Source organism: Urtica dioica, chromosome 6, assembly GCF_054948205.1.
Source record: "Urtica dioica subsp. dioica isolate 48M chromosome 6, U.dioica_male_clone48M_v1_H2, whole genome shotgun sequence".
NCBI classification, from domain to species: domain Eukaryota; kingdom Viridiplantae; phylum Streptophyta; class Magnoliopsida; order Rosales; family Urticaceae; genus Urtica; species Urtica dioica.
This window is the reverse complement of record NC_142761.1, coordinates 40,417,125-40,434,597: the sequence shown is the minus strand read 5'-3', so window position 1 is coordinate 40,434,597 and position 17,473 is coordinate 40,417,125. Positions and strand designations below refer to the sequence as shown.

The following is a 17,473-nucleotide window of genomic DNA, read 5'->3' as shown; positions in this document are numbered from 1 at the left end:
ATCGCAACACTTTTTTTTCTTTCTTTTTCTTTCTTTCTGAACAGTCTAAATATCCAAAAGTGGGCTATTGTTTGGAATCTTTCTCTCATGGTCTTTATTATATTGTTTAAAATAATATTAAGAAGAAAAGCATACAATGTATATGATAGATTTCTAAACTCCAATATGTTGCGGCCGATAGTTATTTCAACATTTGTGCTAGGTTTCTTGATTTCAAACAAAACTGTATGCTTAGATCCTCAACCGATATAGTTTCAACTGGATTCTTCAGTTTTGTTGTATACAAACTTATAAATAAGCAAGTATTTGAAGATTAGATTAGTTTTCGGTTAAGAACTTTGAATATTAGTTTAGGCAATCCGATTACGGAATCAAGTACTTTCTTTTAGGGAAAATTACAAGTACTTTCTTTTAGGGAAAATTACAAGTACTTATTACTGATTAAGCCACTTAAAACGTATGAACTTTATTTTAGTCAATGTTTTTTTTTATATAGTCATCATGATGTGGCAGTTTTTTGTTACCCTTGTTTTTATTAGTTAATTAAATAAGATTTTTGAAATTAAAAAAATACCCAATTAATTATTCAAATATCCTAATTAATAGGATCTCGCGTTCTTTCTCTCATATCTCTCTCCAACATCGCTCTCTCTATGCTATAGTACAAGAACGAATTCGGAATTTCGCGAATCAATATAGATTTTTTAGGGGAAACAGGCCAACATAGATGTGGGGGTGTAAAAATAATATTTTTTTTTATTATTTATTGGGCTTCAGTTCGACCGAAGGCCTAATAAATGATCCAGTCTGACCAATGAAAAAGCCCAAGCCCAGTCCGCAGAGAAGTGATCGAGCTCGCCCATGTTGATCCAGTCAAGGAGCGAAGTCGTAGTCAAACCGCAATGTCACCGAGAAGACCGGATCTAAGACTTGATCAACCTGCGACGTATCGGAGATGAACTGATCAACACGTGTCCTAGAGATGATCGTTTCTTCGTCTATAAATAATAATCGTTGTACTCATTTTTCACACACAAGCTTACGTTCTATAATTCATATTTATTCAAATTCTCTCAGTCATTTGTTGAGCTCGCCCATTCGTGTTAATATTTCTTTAAATTAAATATTGTTTGTGTCTTATACGAAATAATTCTGAGACCTATTAAATAAATAAAATAAATACATCTTAAATAGTATTTGTGATTATTGAGATCTCGACATCAACAATAAACGTCCTCATTACTTTGTCACGAGCATTCAATGATTATAGCCAAATTTCGCCGTTTTGTGCTCCAAAACTGTGTATTCCAGTCTTTATCCGATTTAGAAAAATTCGGGCTTTTGATTTCTTTGTTGTTTTTTTGCAGATTGCTTGTTGTAGACTCATGTACGAAGATCGAAACTAGGGTTAGGGTTACAAGATCGACGCGAAGATCATCCACAACAATTCTGATTTTTGTCTTTTCAATCATGTTAGTTAATAATTGGTAATAACAGTCCATAGGGTTCACTGTGTAGACTCTCTCCCTCTCTCTCAGGTCTTTCCCTCTCCAAACCGGTAGTAAATTTCTGTTAATTAACGTTAATATGCACTGTTTTATATGGTTTCAGATTTTTAGCTTCTGAATTATCGTTAGTATGTCTTGTTTGGGCTTCTCAATCGTCAGTTAATTTGTGTTAATTATCGTTAATATGCCTTCGTTTTTGTATGATTTCATATTTTTACCTGCTGAATCGTCAGTTAGTTTGTGTTAATTATCATCAATAATTCATTTCGATTGTAAACATCAAATTACTATCTTTACATAATTTTTTTCGATTTTTTTACGATTTTTTTTAATCGTTGGCTCGGAGTTTGTGATTTTTTTTTTATATTTGTAATAAAATATTTAATTGTAGTTATTAGCATATAACCGATTCCTTGATTTGTGGGATTATAGTTACCTTCTTTTTTTTATATTTCTTAAAATAAACACTTAAGGGCGTTTAGGTAATAAAATGTTAACACGTGTTGACTATTTATTTTAAACTTTTAAAATATTGCTCATATTGAAATTATAACGTTTCAAAATGGTTAGTTGACTAGAGTGCCTTTTTTTTTTTATCAAGATAGCGAAATATGTAAACTTTACTAATTGAGTAAATTGACTTGTAATTGGTAAAAGTAAATTAAATTGACACGAGATTATTACAAAGAAGTCTGCTACCCTCATCGCTCAATGCTATCTCAAATAGCCACGCAACCGTCATCACTCAATGCTTTCGAAAGACTTAATTGTCTCCGTGGCCATAGTTTTGCCACTCATCACCTCGAAGACCTTAGCAAAAAAAGAGAAAAGAAAGAGGGGCGGATAGCTAAGGCAGGCCTCGCCTCACCAAAGAGAGTTGTCACATGGCCAACCTAACTCATCCCAAGGCCGACCCTAACCATTCCGAAGGTCTGCTCTCTCTCCTAAAAGTTGTACTCAACCACAACGAAAAACATCTCTAATAGAGGTAGAGGTTTGTTGAAACTAGAAACCAACCCCTTTCAATTGGATCCATTTATTTTTCGCAATTGATAGATATTAATGTATACTTTACAAACCGTTATTATCATATGCTAACTAATTATGCTAACCTTTGAATTTAGGAGTTTGAAGTTTCAAAGGGTTTCATTTGTTTTTAGCTGATTTGATTTGAATTGTGCATGAGTGGTTTTCCACGGTACAAAATTTAAAATTTTGGAAGTCGATCAGAAGGTTTATCTTAGTTATTGTTTTTCTAAAGTAGAAGTGATAGTTAACAAGGATATTTTTGTAAAAAAAAAAAAAAATTGTTTATTTTGGTTGATGATTAATTTCTATATATACAAAAAGTTGATTACTTCGTAAAAATCAAATTTATCACTATGAATTTGAAAAGACATAATAAACTCAAATAATTAACAAATTAAGTCACCAAAACTAAACCAATTTCTAAATAGCTAACACATCGTAAATTTTTGGTAAAGAGCTACTTTGATGACATGACATGACGTAGCATCATTTGGTAAGTTTTCAACTTTCATATTTGCCCTTACTTACTTTTAGGTAATAATATATTTTAGGATCTTTTAGTTATATAGTCATTTGACTTATAGTATTTTGTATAATAGCCAATCTTTTATAAATTTTCTGTAAATAGTTACCTCAACTTATTTACGACACTTAAAAAGACAAGAAAAACTCAAAATAGGATGGAATGTTTTTGGGTATTTTTTTGTCTTTTTGAGTGCCGTAAATAAGTTAAGGTGGTTATTTAAAAAAAATTACAAAAAGGTTGGTTATTTAGCAATTCTTAGACTTTCGGTTGCTTATTTGGCTAATTTTTTGTAAATAAAAAATTCGGTAGTGTTTGTAAGGCAATTTTTTTCAGTTTAAATTTTAAATTCATCTCTCTCTCTCTCTCTCTCTCTCTCTCTCTCTCTCTCTCTCTCTCTCTCTCTCTCTCTCTCTCTCTCTCTCTCTCTCTCTCTCTCTCTCTCTCTCTCTTATTTCCAAAAATATAGCAACAATTATTTCACATATGCAATAATTATTTTTCTTATTCTGTGTTCATTAAAATCGTAATTCACATTTATACATATAAATAGATATTTACAAAAAACTTACAGTTATTGACACATGTTAACATAATTTAGAAATTAATTATTCAGTTGACTTAATCGTGTTAAGAGTCATTATTTTCAAAAATATAACAAATAGTTATTTCTACATATTTATGTGGATGACTAAAATCATATGTGCCCAAAATATACGCATTAGTTGCTTTTTTATTTTTTATTTTATTTTGTGTTCATATGATCATAGTTCAGATTTACATATATATTAACAGATATCTATAGCAATTTACAATTGTTTACACATATTAAGAAAAAATTTACAACATTCAAATAAAGATCCTGATGCGGTTTTCGCGATCAACGAGGTTTTGCTTCTGAGAGAGCTTTTTAAGAACGTTACTGAGGCTCCAGCCACGGCGCTAGAGAATGAGGAAGATTCGTTGGAGTCGGCTAAGAAGAAGGGGAAGAAGGCGGTGGATGAGGAGGAAGAGGATACTCTATCGGACGCCACTGCTTATACCGAAACGCCGGTGTTGGAGGATTTCTGGGTAATCTAAAAACAAAAAATCCTAATTTTCAAATCACGAAAATAAACCCAAAAAATAAATCCCATAAGCAAACATATTAACAACAAAAATCAGTCGTAAATATTAAAAAAAAAAACAAAAAAAAACAAACAAACAAACAAACCTTTTCCGATCTTCAATCATTCGCGAGTTGCATTTTTTCTCTCGGTTGTTTTTTCTGTTCGAGAGTGAGTAAATGTTGTGTGTAAATTGTTATAATGGTTCAACAATTTAGCCTCGATTCTCGGGATTTATAATCAATCCCTATTATTTTATTTCTAATTTAATTTTCACGGACAGAGTAGGCGGGAAACTTTATTGGGTATTAACGTCAATTCAGCTGTAAATAAAAGCCGATGGCTATTTACCAAAAAAATATAAAAGTTGAGCTATATTGCAAAATATAGAATATCATGTGGCTATATACCTTAATAGACCCTAATAAATTTTATATTTTAGACACAAATGTCAAGCATGTCACAAGTACAGTAGCATGAAGAATGTCGTTCATTTTATGGTCGGTCTAAAAAGGAAACAAAAACAAATCCATATCAATGCCACATTGGTATCTCTTAAAATTTTACAATAAAAACGTTCCCTAGAGATATCTCCAAGTATGTATATGAGGTATCCTCTGTTATATGTGCATTGAACATAATCAATTTTACATATATTATATGTGTACATGTGTAAATGGTGTGAGAGCCAAAACCTGAAAAACATCAAATAATATTTTCTGGGCCAGTATAATATGTGAAGCTCACAGCTTTAAACATCTACAGAGACATGGATTATAGATCTCAAGTAATTCATACACAAGTATGAAAGTATTCATTTATACACCTATACAGATACTCTCACAAGAAGAACACAACAAATAATAAAAAGCCTGATATAATTATTTAAAAAATAAAAATAAAAATAAAACTCGCAGGAAAACTTTACAAGCCGAAGCCTAGTCCAACAACGCAAACTTTACATGGATTCCGATCTTGCCCCCGTCTTTGACCAGCTTGGCTGCGACGACAAGCCAGTGTCCCGGGGCGTCGTGCGGGCCCCGCGAGACCTCCGACGTGTCAACGAACCGTCCCAGCTTCGCGGCCCGGCCCAGACCCGGCGGGCCCTCCGGGTACACCCCCGAGTTCAGCAACGCCTGAGGCTGCTGGTTTTTCCTGTGCTGGTCGGCTCTGGCGGTGCTGAACGCGAAAGTCGTGCTCAAGTTCGCGAAAAACGTCGACTTGTGGCCCGACTCGGGCGCCGCGGACCACTCGGTCCTGCTGATTGAGGCTCCGGGCAAGTGGGTGAAGAGAAGCCGGAGATGGAGAACGGTTTTCGGCCAATTCCCTCTCGTGATGAGCTGGGCGCCCGTGACCACGTAGGCCCCGCCGGAGCCGGAGCCGGCGAGCCAGGCCGGGTCGTGCTTCACGGCCGAAGTGCACACGCTGGAGTATCTCTTCCACCGAACCGGCTCGAGGAACTGGTCACCGAGATCGTAATCGTCCGAGCCTCGCCAGGTGGACCGCCCGGCCGCGTTCATCGAGCCGGGGAGGCTCGAGAGGTGTTGGACGTGGATCGCCGCCTGGTTGCTGTTTTTCCCTTCCAAGTACAGCCGTAGACCCACGACTGGTTTTTGGTCCGTCGAGATCTGAAACGGGGCCGCGTTGAGAAAAATATATAATGTTTCTCGGGTGTTCAAGAAAAAATATGAGGAGGGCTAATTGAAAAAAAAAAAAAAAATTCCTAGGGGAAGCTAGAATGTAAAATTTACAAATAGAATAATTTAAAATTATAAATATAAAAAATAAAATCATTTTTGAGGAATAGCTGCCTAATTCCCTGTTTGCGGGTAGTCTGATTTTTTTTTTTTTTTTTTGGGTAGTAAGTATACCTGTGTAGAGCTGACGTTGACTTTTGATCCCATGAAACTGAATTGCAAAGACGGGCAAGTAGGTTTTCGTCTTTGATGCCGAAGAGGCAACTCGCAAAACATAGGAGCCCATTGCCTTGGCACTTGGAACTCCAAGAAGTTAAGTAAATCCCCAATAAGAGGCTTGTCTGAAATCAGAATCACCAAACAAACATGAAATTCTCATCTAACTCACACAACCTAGTTACCCATAGCTTTAAAAAATAAAAATAAAAATAAAATTCCCTTACAGCGTAGATACAAGTTGATAGCGTGACTAAGATAACCGCAGCCAGGAACGCCAGAGAGAAGAGAAATGATTGGTACGAACTTAAAATGGAGAGCTTCGGGTTTGGCAGCCACTGTTTGAAGCCAACTGGTGTGACTGTGCAAGAACACATCTCCTCCTCTCTTCGAACAAATGACAGTGAGACCCTGTGTTGTTCAAAGCGTTCAAATAGGATAAGCCATTTTCACTTGTTTTCATGCGATAAAATAAAAATAAAAACTATTATTTTTAGCTTGTTGTATATGTGATGCAATTTATTTACGAAATTCGGTTTTTTGTTGTCTCATAAAGCTAATTTCCGAAACCAATTGACTGGCAATATGTTACTGGGAATGGTCTCAACTTACATCTTTTCTCGATGTTTCTGAAATGCTGGTGAGTTGCATGGTGTTTGATTGCAATATACGGTTGAACACCTCTGGAACCTGCGAGCATCAATTCAATACATTAGTTGTATATTCTCTTAAAACTTAAGATATCGAGGCAGAAAGGAAAAATAACAAGTATATCCCCGAAGTCTGGTCAAACTTGGCATTTTGTTCCCATCATTTTCAATATGAAATGTCTAACCCTGATTTTATTAAATGATTCGAATTCATACCCTTCTTGACCCATTGTTCAAATATTTTATTCAACATTCGAAAAACATTGAAAAAGAAAACTGACTATTTCACAAAACCTTGAGAATATATTATTATGCTATCCACGGCTTTGACGAGATTTCACAACATCTCATGTTTCAGTGATAAGAATTAGAAAAAGTGGGTTCATGAGATATATTTGTATTAATTTGAAAAATGCAGGGGCACAAAGTGAAATTCGACCAAACTCGGAAAAAAAAAAATATTTGTTACTATTCCAAGTAGAAATCAATATAATTAAAAAGAAGCCGTAATACTTTGTGTTTCCCATCTCCTGCGTTCCTCTGCAACATGGAAGGGCTTCTAGAGTCTGAGAAAAGAACATCTCCGAGATCGTCGAGGAATCTCCTCAGATCAGCTGGTGGGATCGGTGACGTGGGAGTTTGTCTAACACATATCAAATCTTGACCTCCAACAGCCATCCCCACAATTATATGAGTCCCGTATGACTCAATAAACCTGCCTGGTAATTTTTATTAGTATTCACTTCACCTGATCATCATATTTCAGCAAATGGAACAAGGAAAACATAGCATTATGGTATAATTGTTTGCTATTGGAACTTAAAGTGTGTGATGATGAAGCCAATTTTTTTAAATGAACTTTATTTACCCTAACATCGAATTCTAGGAGACAACTTAATATTCCTATTTGGGCTATTAGAATTTGAGCCCCAAATCCGATCAAATCTAAAAATACAATAAAATCAGCAAAGAGCAAATATGGTTCACGCTTGATATCAGAGCTGCTCCACTTTGCAGCTAAGAATTTCACTGTAACATAAATCGAGAGTTGTGCTTACGATTCTCTCATGTGCTCTACAGAGAACATTGGCGCCCAGAGTACAAATAGAGGAAAACTTGGACTAACAAGTACAAGCTCGAAATACAATCGATCAGCGTGAATTATTGTCGTAAGTTCTTCATTACTTATGAACCAGTGCTATTATCCGTTCCAAAGTGGGACCCACGTCCAATGATCTAGCTTCTTGAGATTCAAAACTTACAAATCCGATTTCAAGTTTTTCCAACTTCCGTGACAACAACTGGGGCTCCATTGGAGAGTGCAGTTTTTTTTACACACGATGTGTATCGAATTACCAATTTAGCATACGTTTCCGAGGAATGTGTATCGAATTACCAATTTAGCACACGTTTCCGAGGAATGTTCTAGATTCATACGAAACATCATCCAAAAAAATAAGTTCAAAAAATTACCTCGACAAGGCAGGTGGGTCCCAATGAGATGGAACGGACTTCTTAACCTCGTCGCACAAAACCATGTGTGAGGCCGTGAGGTGCAAGTTGTAGAGGGAGATAAAGTAGCCATCGAACGCCAAGTATTTGGTGTCCGCTGCGTCTTGGAACCAATTCCCGTTCATTTCAAACATGGCGTTCATGTAACCCGACGGAACTTTTCCTTGCACACAAGATTTCTGGTTCAGCAACTCCGACATCTGCCAAGGAAGAACACAGCGATGGCTAATTGATGACACGAATCGCATTCATTCACAATGGAGGACATGGTAGGATTTTGATTGATGACACGAATCGTATTCATTCACAATGGAGGACATGGTAGGATTTTGCTCAGCTCTTTAGTTATTAACTCTTCGGCTCTAAAAATCGAATTTAGGTCAATTGTTGTGGGATGAGAAAAATCCTAATTAGAAGATGAAAAAATTAACTTGCTTTGTTTCCTTACTTCTTGAGCCTTGAATCACTGAGAAAAATCTATCTATATGGCCTAATTTAAGAAAGAAAGAAAAAAAAAAAATTGATAATTATTGGGCACATTTCTCGCAAAAAGTTTACAATAATCTCACATAGCATTCAACAAAATAAGCGAATTCGCAGTCATCAAAACACAAACCACACCAAAACGAATTTGCAAAAATATAAAGTTAATTCACCTGATTGAACTCAAGAACGTCGGACTTGAACCGTATCCGATCTCCTTTATCGATTCGAACATCCTCCGAGACTCCTGTGATCGTGACGTCACTTCCGGGAATCGTGACGTCTCTTGTGTTCTTCGAGTCGAGAACCACCAACCTTCCTCCGCCGCGACCCAAGCCCTTGGCGAACTTGAGTCTGAAATCGCTGCTCAGATCGAAGCCTTTTCCCAGAGCTTCCATGGCTCTGAGTCCGACTGGTTCTTCCACAAAACGCTCCGACGAACCCATTTTCATCGGAGTTATTCTCTGGCCGCCTAAAAAAACTAGTTAGTTAGACTTCGCAGAGCAACCGAACGATCGATTGAGGCATAGTAGTACAAAGGAACGTATCTTCTACGTATCTATATATTATATATTATATTCATATATCTCTATAGATATGCGCAGAACTCTTTGACGAAAGTCCATACGGACAATGCGAAGAGTTGAATTCGGTAGCTTCTTGCTTTGATTGCGTAATGACGGAATGTGATTATATTTTAACCCCTGATAATAGATTTATTTATGTTTTTGTTCGCTTTTAATAAATATTGTTTGCATTGGTCCCCGGATTTGAGAATCTATTTAGATTGTGTCCACTTCCATTTATTTATAATTATATGGAAATTATCAATTTACAATACACATGTTTATTTTATAAGAGATATTACTGTAGTTAAATATGATTTTTTAATGTAATTAACTATGCTTAAAGAAAAAAATATCAATTCCTCTATCTTTTCTCTATATTTGGAGTCAAGTTTGACCTTAAATTATAGAAAAATTACACGGACTAAGCCATTTAAAACGTTGGTATTACAATCTAACCAACATTTCATTTAAGTTTCAGATATAGCCACAAATGATGACGGGGCTTAATTAGTCATTTAACAAATTACTACATGAATCTTTATTAAAATCGGCTGAACATAAACATGTAGTCAACGTTTTGATCACAGCCAAATAATGCAGCTTTAATGCACGTTAACTTGATTTATTTCATAATACTTTCTTTCCTTTTTTTTTGTAGTCCAATTAGTTATTGTATCAATTTTTTTTTTTGCTTAATTTCCGTTTATTTTATAGACGTTAGAAAAGAAATGTTCGGTAACCGAGAAGAAAGATAAAGTGGGTAGTTATTTTTTGCACTGTTACCTATTATATTTTTACATGGTTACCTATTATATTTATGTATTGATTTTAATAATGAATTGTCTTTTACACTTTTGTTTTGATCGTAACCAAATAATGCAGTTTTAATACACGATTTGATCCCCCTTTATTTCATAATATTTTCTTTTTTTTGTAGTCAAATTAGTTCCGATATCAAGTTTTCTTTTATTAATTTAAGTTTTCCGTTTATTTTACACGCTTATGTTTATTTTTGATATTTTATAACTGTTTACTTATGTAAATGACTAAATTATAAAATTTATCTAACGTTGATTACATCGTTAAAATCATATTTAAAATTGGCTACGTTACTAAATTACTCTAAATTATATGGTCCCTCCCTCCACATTATGATATCGTGAGTTACTTTGATCATTATTTATTTTTTAATAATATATTTTTAGATTAAATTTCAATATACTTAATATGGTAACATAATCCACTTAATCGAGTATTCAATTCAAATATAAAATCCGATCAAGATAAGTGAGAATGAGCCATTATTTTAAGGGAAATATTGTTAAGAATCTCAGCAAATCACGAGTTAGTTCATTGATTGTCGGGGTTTTTTTTTTATAAATGAAACCAAGGAATCAAATGTCGACGAAAATCGTGGATTTCCGGCGAAAAAGTCGTTGCCGGAAGGTCTCCGGCCGACGAAAGCTATATTTTTCGTTTCGTCGTCGTTTTTCATCGATTTTCGTCGTCTGTCGTTTTGTTTGTCGTTTTTTTTTCTTTGTCGTTTTTTTGGCTGTTGTCGGTTTTTTTTTTTTTTTTTTTGCTGTCGGTTTGGTTTTTTTTTTTTACCCATCTTTTTTTAACTAGATATTTGTCTCATAGTCTAACCTTTATTTATAAATTATAATATCACACATAGTCTAATATATAATATCACACATTTAAAAATTATATATAATATCCAATTCTATTATATATAATATCACACATACTATGAGACAATCCTAATAGATAATATCACACATTTATAAATTATATATATATTAAATATTATTAATAGCACACATTTATAAAATATTATATATATATATATACAATTTTATAAAATATTATATATATATATACAATTTTCTATTAAAAAAGATTATATACGGAACGAAAACGATATTTTTCCTTGAATGAAATCATATGACACTAGTATCCGGCATTCTACCTAGCGGCTTCTTCGTGTTTATGCCTTTGGGTTGAAACAAAGTAATTGAAATATAAGGACCCATAATCAAATCTCACTATCACTTCAAGACCAAACACATCGTTGGAGTTACTTTCAATATAAAGATATATAAGTGACAAGTTATCTTATAAGAAGCATAACCTTTATAAGAAGCATAACCTTTGTTTGCTCAATTTTATTATTATTTTTTGTTTTTTATGGCTTGGGAAGAATCTGAAGACAAAATATCCTTGGGAGATTGACTAATAAGTATTTGCTAAAACATAACAACAAAAATCAAAGCCGACTAGCATCCGATTATGTGACGACTATAACGTTGCCACGTCTCATCCCCGAAACTCTTCTATTTTGGACGGATTTTCCAAATCTTGAGTTTACAGGAATACAAATTATTATGCTGTCATTTTCACAAAGTTAAAACGACAACCCCCGAGCAAAAAAACGACAAGACAAACCATAATACAAGGGCTCACTACTACAAATGTTGGATTACACAACAGATATTCCACAACGGAACACAGTACCGTTGTGGAATCTATATGCTTCCACAACGGTACAACTGTACCGTAGTGGAATCTTTATGCTTCCACAACGGTACTGTGGTACCGTTGTGGAATCCCCGACATCCCACAACGGTACACTGTACCGTTGTGGAAGAACTGTAAAACTAAACATTTCGCCGCGGCGAGCTTAAGCCTTGGCCGCGGCGAAATGTTTCCACAACAGTACAATAACCCGTTGTGGAAACATTTCGCCGCGGCCACGTATATATTTGGCAGCGGCGACATGTCGCAGACTGAAACTTAAAAACTTCCCTCTCGAATTTTTTTTCAAAAATTTCAGAAATTTCATTCTCTTCTTCTTCTCTCTCTCTCTCTCTCTCTCTCCCCGACCAAAACCCACTATCTCTCTCTCTCCAACCCACGCCCACTCGCCGCCCCTCCTTCTTCCTCCGCCGCTGTCGACGCCCTCTCTCTCTCTTCTCTCTTCTTCTTCTCCGCCCTTCTCTTTTCTTCCTCCGCCATTCTCTTCTTCTCACCTTTTTTTCTTCCCCGCCCTTCTTCTTCCCCGCAACCCTCTCCTTCTTCTCCGCCCTTCTTCTTCTTCCCCGCCCTCCTTTTTCTTCTCCGTCCATTTCTTCTCCCCCGTCCTCATTTTCTTCTCCGCCCCCTTCTTCTTCTCCGTCTCTCCTTCTTCCAAACCCACCAAACCCACTCTTCACAAACCCACCAAACATTCCGACCCACCCCCACACAAACCCACAAACCTTGCCTCCGACCACAACCCACATCTCCGACAACTCCATTGACTCACCATACCCCATGCTCGTCGTCTTCACTTCGGGTAAGTATTTTTTTTATTTAATTTGTATTTTTATGTTGAAATTAGGTTAGAATTGTTTATTTGTGTCTAAATTATATAGATATTGAATATTGAATTTGATATTTATGTAGAAAATAAGTGTGGAATTGAATTTTGGTTTGAGTTTATGTTGGATTTGAGTTAGAATATTTAATTACCTTGAGTTTGAGTTGGAATTGAGTTAGAATATTAGATTGAATTTCGGTTTTAGTTTGTGTTGGAATTGTTTTGAATTGAAATTGAATTTCGGTTTAAGTTTATGTCGGAATTAGTTTGAATTGAAATTGAATTTCGGTTTGAGTTTGTATTGGAATTGGTATGAATTGAGATTATGTTTAATTTTGTTTTTTCATAGATTATGTCTACTACAACCAAAGAAGTGGATAAAAAGGTAAATCAATTACATGTTATTTGAAGTATTTCATTTACACGAATATTTGTTTTATAATGTTTTTTGTTGTTGTAGTAGACAATGACAAAAACCTTGCCTCCGACCACAACCCACATCTCCGACAACTTCATTGACTCACCACGCCCCATGCTTGTCGTCTTCACTCCGGGTAAGTATTTTTTTTTATTTAATTTATATTTTTATGTTGAAATTAGGTTAGAATTGTTTATTTGTGTCTAAATTATATAGATATTGAATATTGAATTTGATATTTATGTAGAAAATGAGTGTGGAATTGAATTTTGGTTTGAGTTTATGTTGGATTTGAGTTAGAATATTTGATTACCTTGAGTTTGAGTTGGAATTGAGTTAGAATATTAGATTGAATTTCGGTTTTAGTTTGTGTTGGAATTGTTTTGAATTGAAATTGAATTTCGGTTTAAGTTTATGTCGGAATTAGTTTGAATTGAAATTGAATTTCGTTTTGAGTTTGTATTGGAATTGGTTTGAATTGAGATTATTTAATTTTGTTTTTTTCATAGATTATGTCTACTACAACCAAGGAAGTTGATAAAAAGGTAAATTAATTACATGTTATTTGAAGTATTGAATTTACACGAATATTTGTTTTCTAATGTTTTTTGTTGTTGTGCGTATAAGGATTTTTTTCGGATTTCAAGCTTGACAACCAAGGAGCTCGAAGTAACAGTCAATCAAAGTTTACGTACAATTGAAGAAGTCATATATATCTGATAACTTAGAAAAAGTTCGAGAAGAGTGGGTATTTTACGTACAAACTTTTATAGAATGTGAATATTAGTTTGATTTTGGATGATATAGATATTTGTTTTGGATGTTTTTTTTATATATATATTTGGTTTTGGATGTTATGAATATTTTGTTGTGGATATATAATTTCATTTCAGGTTTTTTAATTAGAAAACTACAAAAATAGCTCTCAGGTACAATTTTGCCGTGGCTACGTGTATATTTCGCCGCGGCGAAACTTTACACAATGGTACAATTGTACCGTTGTGGAAAGATTCACCGCGGCGAACTATACACGTTGCCGCGGCGGGATGTTTAAATCTGTTAAATTTTTCCACAATGGTACGAGTACCGTTGTGGAATCATTACACAACAGAGGATTCCACAACGGTACAGAACCGTTGTGGAATCATTCCACAACGGTATTGTACCGTTGTGGAATCCTCTGTTTGTAGTAGTGGCTCATGCCTATTGTTAGAAAATTTAAATTCAAAAACATGTTCGCGCTAAGACCTTCTCGGCGTCAAGTACTCGGCCATCATGAACAAAGTAAGCACTCGGCCAGCCAAAAGAGTTAACCATTCGGCCATCATGAGAAAGTGATCAACCACTCAACTGCTAAAAAAAGTCACCAATCACTCAGCCGCCAAGGAAAATGACCAACCACTCGGCCGCTAAAAAAGGTGACCAACCACTTGGCTGTCAAGAAAAGTGATCAACCACTCGGCCGTCAAAGAAGTGATCAATTGCTCGGCCGCCAAAAAAAAGTGACCAACCACTCAGCCGGGAGAGAGAAATGGCCACTCGGCCACTAGCTCCAAACCACTTGGAGACTACTCCAACAACTCGGCCAAGAGAGAAAAATAGATCTCTCGGCCTCGACCACTCAGCCACGACCACTCATTCATGACCACTCACTCATCAACACTCAACTGTAACTACTCGGCCGTCCACCACTCATCCGTCACCACCGAACTCATTGACTATTATAAATACCTCATTCACTCACAACACAAGGTAAGCTCTCTCAATTTGTCAAAACTCTACACAATTGAGACCACGACTCTTTCTCTCTCTATAAAATATAGAGAGAACAAAAATCATTCACCAAGAATGTAATACAACACGATTAATGTTGGGCGTCGGAGAGCGCGCCAGGGAAAAATCATGTGCGTCCTTCTAGTTCACGTTTCTTGTCATTTCAGTCGAAGAACATGACGAACACAAAGAACCCAAAGATCGTGAGGAATCCAAAGAACACGATGAACTCGAAAGGACTCGATTAATATGAAGAATGTGAAGAACTCGGAGATCGCGAAGAACCTGAAGAACACGATGAACCCGAAGAACTCGATGAATGCGACGAACGCGAAGAACACGAAGACAAACTATTGACGAAGTGACGAGACAAAAATGACGAGAAGAGAAGAACTTCACCGCACCCAATTTACGTGCGACAATAAGGTCTGGTCCTAAATAGAACCACAGACAGTTCTAAGTGTCAACCAAAAAACGCAGTTAACACGTACATGAGTCCTAACATAAAATATGGATATGGATTGAATTTGACCACCGAGACGCCAAAGTGAGGACGAAATATTTGTTTGTAGGGAAAGATGGATTTTCATTTCCTCTCAAAGAGAAGAAGACAATAGTTAATGAGAAATACAATAAAGGGGTTATCAATCTAAATCGATGGAAAACAAGAATTGATACGCAAAGGTTCAAAGCGATTCTCTTTTTTATTTGCTCAAATGATATTGTTTTTTATGTTCATCTCAATAGATAATTAGTTTTTGGAAAGTTTCTACTAAAAGAAATATAAAATTTCAAAGCTTAACTCAAATGCAAAGAAGTGAATTCTTGAAGTAAAGAAAGTAAAGGATATATAATCTAAAATTTTGTGAACTTCCGGCGAATATAGAATTTGTAAAAAATCAGGGTTTAGTTTTACATTCTGATTGGTTTGTGGTCTAACCGTCTAAGGAAGACAAGAGTGTATTGTGGGATGGACCACGTTGCTCTTGATATTGACAATTGACCGGGCATTTAAGTGAAAGAAAGGACAAATGTAACTATGAGAAGAAGAAAGAAAGAAAAAAGTTGAGAAATAGAATTCAAAGTCAAACTTCTTTAATTTGGGAATTCATTCATTCTTTTTTATAAGTCAAAGTTTTATCAACTAATTCCATTTACATTGCATCTACCAAATACCGATTATTCAACCTTCCTTTTCCTTTTACTTCTCTACTCACCTTTTTTATTTATTTTTTCTTTGATTGGAACCTCTATAAGACTATAACCTATCGAACATACACTTGTTAACGAATCATGTTGTGTGTTTTCTTAGAACGCATACGAAAGTGGCTGAAAAGGGAAAGTCTGACTTAAGGGAGCACTAACGCTCTCCCACCTACAACAATTATTATTTATAACAGATAATATTGGTTAAAAATAGATCGTACTCTATATACAATAAGAAAAATTACATAATTTAAAACATTTATCACTTTTATATCTCAGTAATATTTTCAAAACATTTCGATAGTATCAAATTCTATTTTCTTTGGATAAAAATACTCTTGTATCTCAAATCTGGTCAATAGTTATTAAAATTTGATCAACAATTATTAAAATTTGGTAAACAATCATTGAAATATGGTCAACAAATCTGGTACAAAATATTGATATATTGAAATTTAATTATTAATTATTAAAATATGGTTAACAACTACTGAAATTTGGTCAACAATTATTGAAATCTGATTAACAGTTATCAAGATCAAAATGTGCAAAATAGACACTTATAAAATTAAAACGTTTATTTATGAAAATTAAAAAATTCAGCGACTAATATTGAAATTTTTTATGAAAAACAGCTAGTGAAAGCTATTTTCAATATACACAGAAAGGTCCAAGTAGATGAAGGGCGAGGATCGACGATTTAAGAAGAAAGACAAGTGTGTAAAGGAAATAATGAGAAATAAGCAAAATTATAAAACTAGTTGAATAAGAAAGATAATGTCGCCACAAACTAGTAGAAATAACTACTCGAAGTTCCGTGACTTGATGATTGAGATTTCAGGAACTGATAAAAATACGTACTTGGTTGATTTTATTATTATTATTATTTAGAATTGCGGGTCTAACCAAACTAAGAAAAATATCGACTATAAAACGAAAAAAAATAATAATAAGAGAAAAAACCACACTCTCAAACTTAGAACTTACCAGGACTCTTCTCTATTGTATACCACTCTCAATTATACATTATTTTTCTCTCTTTTTCACTACATTTGCCGGTAATTAGAGAATACATCGCCTGCACTTTTTACTGTGCTAAACATATCTCTGTTCAGTAGAAGAACCTAAGGAACTTAAGGAATTTTTACGATTCAATTTAGAGAGATAAAGTAAACAAGAGAAATAAGATGCAGAAAAGCAAGGAATAAATTGATGATAAGAAGAGTAAATTGTGACTTTATAAATATTTATTAGCTCTCTTTGTCTTTTAACATGAGATTCCTAATTTATCTCAAACAATTATAATGTAAAAATATGCGTCTTAGAGATTTAATATCTAGCATTGGAATTTTTCTAAAAAAATCTATATAATTATCTTGGGTTAGAGTCTGTAAACCTTTTGGCGTAATATGAGCTCAAAAA

The 17,473-nt window shown here is 34.7% G+C and overlaps 1 protein-coding gene and 1 long non-coding RNA gene across 2 annotated transcripts; one reads left to right on the top strand and one right to left on the bottom strand.

Moving 5' to 3' along the window:
• Positions 1-2,204: 2,204 nt before the first annotated feature.
• Positions 2,205-4,289, top strand: LOC149394131 (uncharacterized). Its single transcript, XR_016299780.1, has 2 exons — positions 2,205-2,496; positions 3,949-4,289. It is a non-coding gene; the product is annotated as an uncharacterized LOC149394131 (long non-coding RNA).
• Positions 4,290-4,862: 573 nt separating this feature from the next.
• On the bottom strand, positions 4,863-9,366 carry LOC149394130 (MACPF domain-containing protein At1g14780-like). The gene is made up of 7 exons (XM_089617291.1): positions 8,898-9,366; positions 8,203-8,441; positions 7,243-7,444; positions 6,692-6,769; positions 6,307-6,490; positions 6,038-6,204; positions 4,863-5,794 (listed from the first exon to the last, which is right to left on the bottom strand). Exons 1-7 carry the CDS (start codon positions 9,174-9,176, stop codon positions 5,105-5,107), a joined length of 1,839 nt encoding a protein of 612 aa, XP_089473417.1. The 5' UTR covers positions 9,177-9,366; the 3' UTR covers positions 4,863-5,104.
• Positions 9,367-17,473: the final 8,107 nt, after the last annotated feature.